The sequence below is a fragment of the Penaeus chinensis genome, chromosome 25 (assembly GCF_019202785.1).
Source record: "Penaeus chinensis breed Huanghai No. 1 chromosome 25, ASM1920278v2, whole genome shotgun sequence".
Classification (NCBI taxonomy): domain Eukaryota; kingdom Metazoa; phylum Arthropoda; class Malacostraca; order Decapoda; family Penaeidae; genus Penaeus; species Penaeus chinensis.
This window is the reverse complement of record NC_061843.1, coordinates 9,873,637-9,884,010: the sequence shown is the minus strand read 5'-3', so window position 1 is coordinate 9,884,010 and position 10,374 is coordinate 9,873,637. Positions and strand designations below refer to the sequence as shown.

The window sequence follows — 10,374 nt, the reverse complement described above, 5'->3', positions numbered from 1 at the left end:
TCTTCCATTAGCGATCTTTTAGATACGAAATCGATAATGTCACTCCTCCACACCCATATATATATATATATATATATATATATATATATATATATATATATATTGAAAAGAACTTTTATTTTGCTCTTAATATATATGCATATCCATATATGACTGTATGTGCGAACGAATTCTCGGACCAAAGGCCCGAAATTACAGTTATTACATGTTTTGTTAATTTAAACTTTCATCCATAACATAAGTTTCGATATTTCTTCGTTAATGCATAGCAACCGTTAGATAGAGTGCATTAAATACATCGATGCTTGTGTTTTAGATGAAAGTTTAAATCAACAAAACGTTTAATAAACGTAATTTCGAGTAATTGGACGCGCATGCCTTCATATACATATATATATATATATATATATATATATATATATATATATATATATACATATATCAGTTTATACAATATATACATAAATGCACATTTGTGTGTGTGTGTGTGTGCGTGTGTGTGTGTGTGTGTGTGCTTGTGTGTGCGTGCGTGCATGCGTGTGTGTGAATTAAAACACCGAGGCGGGAAAGTTGTCACGAGTCTGAAAATAAGAAATATGCAGTCCTGGCTAGCTTATTAGTAATGAAACATAGTATTTGCTCGTGTAGGCAATCCTGAACATTCCCGTACGATCAAAGGTTTTGAAAGCGAATGTGAATATGACAGTTAGTTGTAAAGGACGTTTAACATTGTAACAGTCGGGTGTGACACTATCTTTCCCGAATAAGATGACCATAAATTTGGCTGTATATTGTAATAAAGCCAGCATCAGGCGTGCCAATTGCTGCGCGCGGGATGCCTCAGGCGTACCAACAGTCCCCGTTGAAGTCCCCAGGGAAGGAGCTTGCCGAGTAGTTTAATGATACGAATTGCTCCTCGCACCCTTCCCTGGGGAATGGGGCCCGCACCAGCGTGTTAATAATACGGCCGTAAGTACCAGATTCAACAACTGTTTTATCTCTCTCTCTCTCTCTCTCTCTCTCTCTCTCTCTCTCTCTCTCTCTCTCTCTCTCTCTCTCTCTCTCTCTCTCTCTCTCTCTCTCTCTCTCTTCTTTTCCTTTAACTTGAAGGGCATATAAAAACATTTCCTACACTCTATGTTATGTTTGTTTGTTTTTTTTTTTTTTTTTTTTTTTGTTATTAAACCAATATTGATCTTCACTGTGAACTACTGCTAACAGGTTCACTTCAAAGGCGCAGCTTGAGAGGTTATCATGTATTTTCTTTCTTTTTTCTCTTTATTAATTATTTAATCTACTGCGTCTGAGTTGTATTGACACGCATCGGTGTATTTGTATTCTATTTGCCGAAGCCTTTGTCGTTACGCGTACTGGTCAGTGATAAAATGTATGTTAGGCTGTGAGTATTTTAGATGTAAAAATCATTTCACTGGGAATGTAAAAAGAATGAAACAGTAGCGGAATATTTTTTTAGCATAAAGAAAATAACACTAGCAACATTGGAATCATCAAAACAATAAAATATTATATTTAAACTTATTATTATTAGTAATCTACAAATCAACAACGGTACAGTCTAACAAATCAATAAACAGAGTACAATTTGCATAAAATAAGAAGCAATTACACTGTTTAGCGTTAAAAACCCTTCATACTAATAAAAAGAACAAGCTATAAAAAAAGAAAAAAAAATAAACTGAAATAATCTCTGTATTGCCACCACCACAATGACAATATTGGCACCACAACAAATCACAGTATATCGACAGCAATACCACCCAGTTGACAACACAGATATGAGCACAACCACCCAGGCGACACTAATAATATCTATCACCAACCCGGTAACAGTACCTCCGTCACAAAACACGACCATGCTGTTGACAACACAGACAGTATCGCCAAGCTGGTGACAACAACTGTATGTCACATCAATCTTGTCAATCTTGGTGTTGCCAAGGTTGTCATCTAGGCAGTGTTGTCATTTCGGACATAACAAAATCAGTGAAAGTAACAACAATGACAGCGCCACTCCCAGTGTCACCATCAACACTAAATTAATAACAGTAAATGGCTACAGTGACAACCTGATGCCTCAGCTCACTAGTTTATATGGAAGTCAGTTGGGATGGATGGAAATCGACTTGTTTTCTCTTTTGTTAAAATTCAAATAAAACTGAAGAATTGGCTTACGGGGGTAACTTTGTCGTACTGAGAACGTTTCTATCTCCTTTTCTTTCTTTCTTTCTTTCTATCTTGTTTTCTTTCTTTCTTGTTTTCTTTCTTTCTTCCGTCCTTGCTTTCTCCCCTTCCCTCCTTTCATCTAAGAAATATAGTTAACATTAATATAACAATTACAGTTATTAGTTTAAGTTGCCATTCTCAATTGCCATAGTAAGTGTATTAACTAGAACCAATATTGGGAACTAGCTACGTTACATCGCCATCACTGTTAATACAGTATATGCGACGGGCCACAGTGATTTAAACATGGTAGATATTACATTCTGTGGGAAATAGTGATCCATCAGTGTACAGAGGTTCCGGATTTCCTGTGTTAAAAGTTCGAGTAAAATGAATGATCACTGAATCTACAAATCGTAATTGAGGACATGATTGATTGTCTAGTTAATCATTATTTTCTTTCTTTTTTTCTTGTTTTCTATCTTCCTGTCTCTCTCTTTCTTTTTCTTCTATACAATATTATTTGTTTATGCGACTCTGTTCAAGATGAATATTAAACAAGACTGTCAACCCTAAAAGAGAGAGAGAAAATGTGTGCGTGTGTGTGCGTGTGTGTGTGTGTGTGTGTGTGTGTGTGTGTGTGTGTGTGTGTGTGTGTGTGTGTGTGTGTGTGTGTGTGTGTGTGTGTGTGTGTGTGTGTGTGTGAGAGAGAGAAAGAGAGAGGAAAGGAAAAACAGCCACAGTAAGAATACAAAAATTATATTATATAAATCCGCTAAGGAGTAGATGATCACATAAAAGACAAAACCAGAAATCTTTTACATCTCTAGAATTACTTCAACGTTTTTGTTTTGTTTTCGTTTTTTTTTTTTTTTTTTTTTTTTTTTTTTTGTATTTGTTACATTTTGTATCTTAAGCCTTTACGAACAACTTTCCAACCGCTTGTGGGGAAAAAAAAGACTCTCCTACCAACAACTCTCCCTCTACTTGTATCTGAAGGTGAAATCCAGGCCCTCCGAGTTCTCTTGAATCCAGCGCTCGATCTTGGCGTCCATCTCCGGCGTCGCGATGTTGGCCCAGTCCCCGATCTGGCCCTTCCGGCAGTGGTTGCCCTCGAAGTTGAGCAGGTTCGTCCTCATGGCGGGGTTGACCTTCATGCGGTCGAACTTCGCGTAGTCGGAGACCCTGGGAAATAGGTAATCGTTATAGTGGTAGTGGTGATAATGATGATGATGGTGACGGTGATAATGATGGTGATGATGATGATGATGGTGATAGTGGTGATAATGATAATGATGATGGTGGTGGTGGTGATACTAATGATGTGCCTTACAATTTCCCCTCTTTTATATCTTCTATTGGAAGTAATGGAACATTCTTATAACGACCTCAGAAGAATGGGTAAATGAACAAAATAGCAAACAAAATCATTACCCCATGGTAATAGCGTTAAAAATCATAAAATTACATAAAAGGGAAAACATCGTACGACTTACTTCAGCAGCGTGTCATCGTCGATTTCCAGACCCAAAAACGAGCTAAGTTTCCTCAGCTCTTCCAGTATGTTGGTTTTCAGATCCTCATAGAACAGCATGTGGAAATTGGGGTTGTCCTTCTGCTGCCTCGCCTGGCGGATGTGGTCCCAGTATCCCCCATAGAAAAGGTGATTGTCCATGAAAGCATCCAAAAGATTGTCGAAAGTGCCATTGAAGAATCGTTCTCCCAGTTGTTTAGCGAAGTGGTAGTAGGAGACACACACGTCCTTTGGGTTACGGGCCACGTATACGACCTGAGGGAGTCAAATAAGATGAAAGGATATTAAAAAATAAATTGGTTGATAATATGGTGTATATTTAACAATCAGCCAATAAGGCTCATACCAAAGAAGGCGGACTGCCGCATCCACCCTCTGCTTCCGCCTCAAGGGTCCCTCTTGGCAAGCCAGGGACACGGTCTATCACCAACTCATCATAGATTTTATTGATTTGATCAAACTACGACGTCCTTGGCCATCTCAAATGCCTTTTCCATCGAGGGTTGTCTCTAGAGGCGACAGCCAGGTGAACAGGGTCATCCTTAGAGAGTCGAGCCAAGTGTCCATATACCCTGATTGGATAGTCCTGAACTTTGCAAGAACAGGTGTTACGCTAGTCTCATCTGCCATATATCCCCGTGATCCGATGCATGGACCTGTTGCAAGAAGCATCAAGATGAGACTCCACTGCCGAGGGTAGAGACCGGATTTCGCCGTCATACAACAGAACCAGCAATATCAGGGCCCTAAAGATATAAAGCTTCCACACATGAACCATCTCTAAAAACTCTCGTTGAGCGAGCTCATAGTTCATGCCATTGGACCAGTCCGCCTATTGCCTTCCTGGTCTGACATTCAAGTACGATATGAAGATATGAGTAACTTTGTGTGACTTCGATGTCTTAGTATGTACTACCTTAGCAGATTCTAAGTCATGAATCTTTGTCTCGATTCAAGAGAACTTATTGCCGTACATACAGAGACACCACTAGGATTTCTAAAGACTCAGATAAGCTGGCTACCTCATCAGGAAAATCAAGGTCAGTGAACTTGATATTACCCAAGGCTGCATCGCACTGCCCTTGCTCTATTCATCATCCGTTCCATGGTAGTGTTGAAAAACGGTGAAAAAACACAAACGTACCTCACTCCTCTAGGAAAGAAACTAGCCAAGCTCACGTTACAATTTACAGCACCTTTAGTATCCATATGTAGGTTTTCAATTAATACAATAACAAGAGTGTGTATTCCTCTGAGTCTAAGGATCTTCCAATATAATTCATAGAGTCAAATGCCTTCTTGAGATTGATGCAGACTGCAGGTAGTTCACGACCAAGCTCACAATGGCACTCTACAGTGAATCAAAGAACAAGGAGGCAGTCGATTGTGGATTTGGTACAGTGAATCCAGATTGCCTTGTCTCTGATGCCCCGGAGGATAGTCTGGTGGATCAACCCGAAACAGCTGCTCAAAACAGCCATGCACCTCAACATGATCTGAGATGATTTGTCCATCTACAGGGCGAAGTGCAGTTGTCTGGGAAGGAGTTTGCATTTGGATTTCTAGTGAGTTGATGGGCATAACGAAGATCAAACTATAGTTGATTGCTTGCAACCCAGTTGTGCCCAATTCCTAATCACCTGGAACCGAGCTGGGTGCTGTAATGAATTTACCTAGTGAAACTATACATCTCTTTCAAGACTGTAAACTGCCATGGATGCGAGTTTGACACAGAACAGCTTTCTCATACGCTAGTAGCAAGTGCCTTAAGATTTCATGAGAGCCGCGAAGTCAAATAAGCACTCACTGAAGGAACTCCGCCTTCAGTTATTTCAGTTCCATTGATAGTAGCAATAGCCATTCATCCAGACGTTAAGATCAGGTGTCCCATGTCCCTGCTTCAGACATCCTGTCTGAAGTGAAAGCTGGAAAAGCCATCCAGGTTGGGGTCTCATCTCCCGCCCTCCCTGTCATCTCCCGAAACAAAGTTTATCCTCTCCCTTGGTATCTGCCGGTGGACCTCTCGGGGAAGCAGACTGCCAAGGATTGCACATATATTCATTCTTACTTATATCAGTAATACGACACGAATTCTGATGTCGAACGGAAAATTCAGAAATGTATTATCTACACTCCACTGATCAATAAACTTACTTTGCATGTTTTGAGAAGGTCTGGATGGAGTAGACTGAGAGGCAGGTGAGTCCAGATGATTCTGGGCGTTGTAGCTGCTTCTGCGAGTTGCCGAGTGACACCTTCTTTGAGTTCAGAGTCGGGGCATTGTTCAGAAAACCTCAGCTTCGCTTTCTCTAAGTTGACCAAGTCTAGAAAGTCCTAAAAATGCGAGTATATCTATTATACATATATCTAATAATTAATGTTTAAATAATGCATATAATGAGTGTGTGATAGACATAAACGTATAAACACAGCAACAAGTGTGTCAATTCATATCAACAGTTCCTCGACACCAAATGCATCTGCAACCGCTGCAACACAATAATGCAACTTACATCATCAATCATGAACACCCGATCATTGATGTTCACTTTCTGCGTGTCGTTGATACGGTCGAGGTTAGTCATGGCCCACACGAGCTCCATGGTCCACAGTGTACCACTCTTGGGGAAGGTTGTCACCACTATGTCATCAGTCCGGAATTTGAAGTTGTAAATCTTCTCTGCCACCCTTTTGTAGCTGTCGATTAACATTAGGCGATATACATATTAAAGTGTGTGTGTGTGTGTATGTATATATATAGAGAGAGAGAGTGAGGGAGTTTATAGTGTACAGAGAGAACAAAATTTAATCTAATCTCTATACATTTATAGCTAACTCGACGACTTACGGTTCAGGGACGAGAACATTGCCCGGTTCAGTGTAAACAAGCAGCTGTAGAGGATTCATTCCCTGGGCCGTCCGCTGCTTCACCTTTTCCTCCGGCAGATCCTTTACTGCTACTGGGAGCTTGAGTGCCATTGTTGCAGTCTTGTGATCTGGGAAAAAATGCAATGAGGTTAGAGATCTTGCTGTATTTGCGATAGAGATACAGTAAAGGAGAGTAAGAGAAAAACAAAAGTTAACAGATGCAGCATATTTTCTTTGATAGTCTTGTGTTTTTGTTATTTTATGTGGTAAATGTCCGGATAACAGTTTTGTAAAAGAATTCCAAACTTATTATCCTCATCCTAAACAGCTTTGAGTACCTTCATGTTACAGACTCCATGCAGCAGCAATAGTAATAGAAGTAATAATAGTAGTATTTGTGTTAGTAATAGTAGATTTTGTTGTAATGTAGTTAAACTAGTCTGAAAAAACATAACGCAGTCATTAGGCAGGCATTTCACCTTTATTTTGTACCATTCATCAAAGTGTAGTGCATATTGAATTTCGGTTTTATAAACTTGACTATTAGAATAGCCAGGATTACATTCGAAAAATAAATGTTTAGTGAAGTTTGCCCGTATTACAATTCAATTTTCTGTATATGTGTGTACAGGGTAAACTTGTGTATTCCAGTTGCAAATATTTTTGTTTGATTTCAAAAATTCGTGTGTGCGTGTGCGTGAGGGCGTGCTTGTATGTGTGTATTAATGTATATATTTATAAATGTGTGTGTGTGTGTGTGTGTGTGTGTAAACATATATATATATGAATATATGTATATATATATATATATATATATATATATATATATATATATATATATATATATATATATATATATATATATATATATATATATATACAGAGAGAGAGATAATTATATGTATGTTATATATGCATTTCTTTATACATACATATATAGATAGAGATATAGACATAGATATATATATATAGATATATAAATATATATCTATCTATACAGAGAGATAGACAGACGGACAGATAGATAGAGGGATCACATACAATATACACTATGGACGTATACAGAAGGTCAGCAGTGCGAAAATTCTAATTTGTATTAGAATGTGCACTTATTTACTTCGTTATAATTTTGTCATAAGGTTTAGGCATTATTCAAGTCAATAGTGGGATGTCTGTTTCCTCCAAAAGATAAATCTGAAATAGAATTCGCAGTTTCACCTACTTGACAACAGTTAGTGAAATAATGGCGAATCTAGTGTACATACAAATCTTGTGAAATCAGTGGCTAAAATAACAAAGAATATTTTAACAACAAAAAGGTCAACCATTGATCAGGTCAGAGCCATAGCGTCCCTTGTGAGGTCACTTGTTTATAGGCAATTAAAGAAGAAATTGGGGTGTCTGTTCCCAATTAGTGTGATGCTAGTCTTTTGTATATATCAGTCATTTTATATATAATTCCTTTTCCTATGTTTGAATTGATTTAGTCGTATTAGTTTACTACCGTAGAATGTTCAATAGGATGATAATATAAAGGTGCATGAGGAGAGGAAAAAGTTTAGGGGTAGACGTTAGAACAGCGTTGTTGTTGGTTTCCCCGACCTTCAACACAATTTTCTTCTGTTATTTTACTTTGGTTTAAAAAAAAAAATCAGTTTATTTCACAACAATTATCCTGATCTAAGTGAGGAACTGCATTCTAACATTTTTATATAAATACATTTAAATCATTTGGTCTATTAGTTTTTTTGTTTTTTTTTTATTACGATTGTGATAATAAATCTATCTATTTATCTACTTAGGGGAAAATAGGGAAGATTTTCCATTAAGTAATATGGATAGAAGGAAAATCAATCGTTTACTTAGTGGGTGAGAGGTCTCCAAGCGAAAAAGTATTTCATAGCAAATTGCAGAAACCGAAAAGCACTAGCAGTAGAAACAATAGTGATGCCGAAAGAAGTCGAAAAAATATGATAATCATGTTAATTACACTTTAATTGACGCCTCACACTTCGGCGAGGACATTAGCGAACACCGATAATTCATTCAAAAACACCTCAAAGAAGTATTAGAACTTGTGAAAAGTAATGCAAAAAAAATCTAATTGTTGATTTTCACAGCAGAGTCTAGATCCCGAAGAGCAATCTGAGGCATTTGTTATATAATTTCTAAATTCAACAAAACGCGTTATAAAAAAAAAAAAAAAAAAAAAAAAAAAAAAGTTGGCTACAGAAGCCCTAATATTTGCAAAAGATCAATGTGAAAGAAAGGAATACGTGTATATCTATTGCAAGACCAATCAGTAAAGTTTTTTTTTTAAAAAGAGGAGCAATGGTCAAGATTTTGCGAAATCCATAAAGTATGAAATGACAGATTTGTACGAAACATTCAACGACAGAAAGAAAGGGCCATAAGTGGTTTCGAGTTCATTACGAATTTAAAAGGCCTGCCACAGAAAAGTAAATCATCGTGTATTTAGCACATCATATACGTCTATCCTGTACTCGCAACGAACATGTACAGATTAGCAAGTATCCAGGAAAGTGTCTGTATTCTCCACAAAATGTTGAGCCATGGTATTTATTTTATTGACATACTAATACATAAATGATTACAAATATACATGTACAAGTTCATAGAGCTTTTTAAACCGTAATAAGAATGATAAGATGTAGTAATACTGGATCTGGAACCTGATTAGAGTCACGAATTAACGTTCATATGACCAGGCCCACGTACCTTCTCTGGGGAGACAGGGGAACTATACCTAAGCTTCATTTTACATAAATCCGGCTTATTTTCACGGAAAATGAGGATCTCTCGTACTCGAAAAATTATGTTGTGCAGTTATTATATAATAAAAAACGGCTTGAAGCGATCCTATTTACAGGGGTATTGCGAGCGACATTTCCGGAGTTTATTAATAAACTGTAGTTAAGCGCACCTCCTCGTGAGTTAGGAAATCCACAATACATGACAAAACTATACTGCACAATGTACTGAATACAGTCAAAGTGAAAATCAACGGGAAAGGCCAACAATACGAAGAGATGTGAGGTGTGTGAGGTGTGATGCGATTGAGATTTGCGAAGTTCTAGCTTCGCCCGGGCCTTCTATATATGGCCTGACCATGAGGTGAGATCAGGATAAGTCAGATATGCGAAGCTAAGCCTCGCCCGGCCTGTGTCGACTAATGCCGACTCGCTAACGTGTGTCAGCTGGTGCCCACTGCCCAGCCACTGCATTAACCTCCAGGCGACAATTGAAACTTTTCGCGCCGACCCCTCGGATGAAAGGCCGACACGTTACCACTGTACTAGCCCGGAGGGTATGACGTGTGAAGATAGACTATAAAAATAAGAAATACGACGGAACACTTGAGGTGAAGAAAAAAAAAGTAGACAGGATTAAGTTTTATTACTACGTCCACAAAAACTGGAGTTAGACCAGGATGATTTAATGATTTTTAACACGTCACAGCAAAAATTGAGAAAAAATAAAAAGAGGCGATACGAGAGTTGAGAAATATCTACCATCATAACTCTTTTATAAAAACAACTTCTGTAGATATAAAGATACCTAGGTCTGCAAGGACTAGAGAACTTCGCTAGGCCTTGGCGTCGCTTTGTACATGTACGTGTAGACACATACATGCATGTTTATGTGGCAGTGTCCGTGACTCTCTATATATGGATAGGAAGACAGATTAAGCATTTCTCTTGAGAGTCAGAGTAAGAGAGAGAGAGATGTATATGTATATATTGACAGCTTTAAATCTACCAAATAAA

General features: G+C 38.0%; 1 protein-coding gene across 1 annotated transcript in view; it reads right to left on the bottom strand.

Annotated features, from left to right (window-relative positions):
* Positions 1–1,522: 1,522 nt before the first annotated feature.
* LOC125038679 (sulfotransferase 1C4-like) overlaps positions 1,523–10,374 on the bottom strand; it is a 10,755-nt gene continuing 1,903 nt past the window's right edge. The window contains exons 2-6 of the mRNA XM_047632231.1: positions 6,567–6,714; positions 6,232–6,415; positions 5,873–6,052; positions 3,681–3,973; positions 1,523–3,369 (exon numbers count right to left, since the gene is read on the bottom strand). Coding sequence (XP_047488187.1) covers positions 3,168–3,369; positions 3,681–3,973; positions 5,873–6,052; positions 6,232–6,415; positions 6,567–6,697 — 990 coding nt within the window. The 5' untranslated portion in view covers positions 6,698–6,714 and the 3' untranslated portion in view covers positions 1,523–3,167. The remainder of the gene's footprint in view (positions 3,370–3,680; positions 3,974–5,872; positions 6,053–6,231; positions 6,416–6,566; positions 6,715–10,374) is intronic.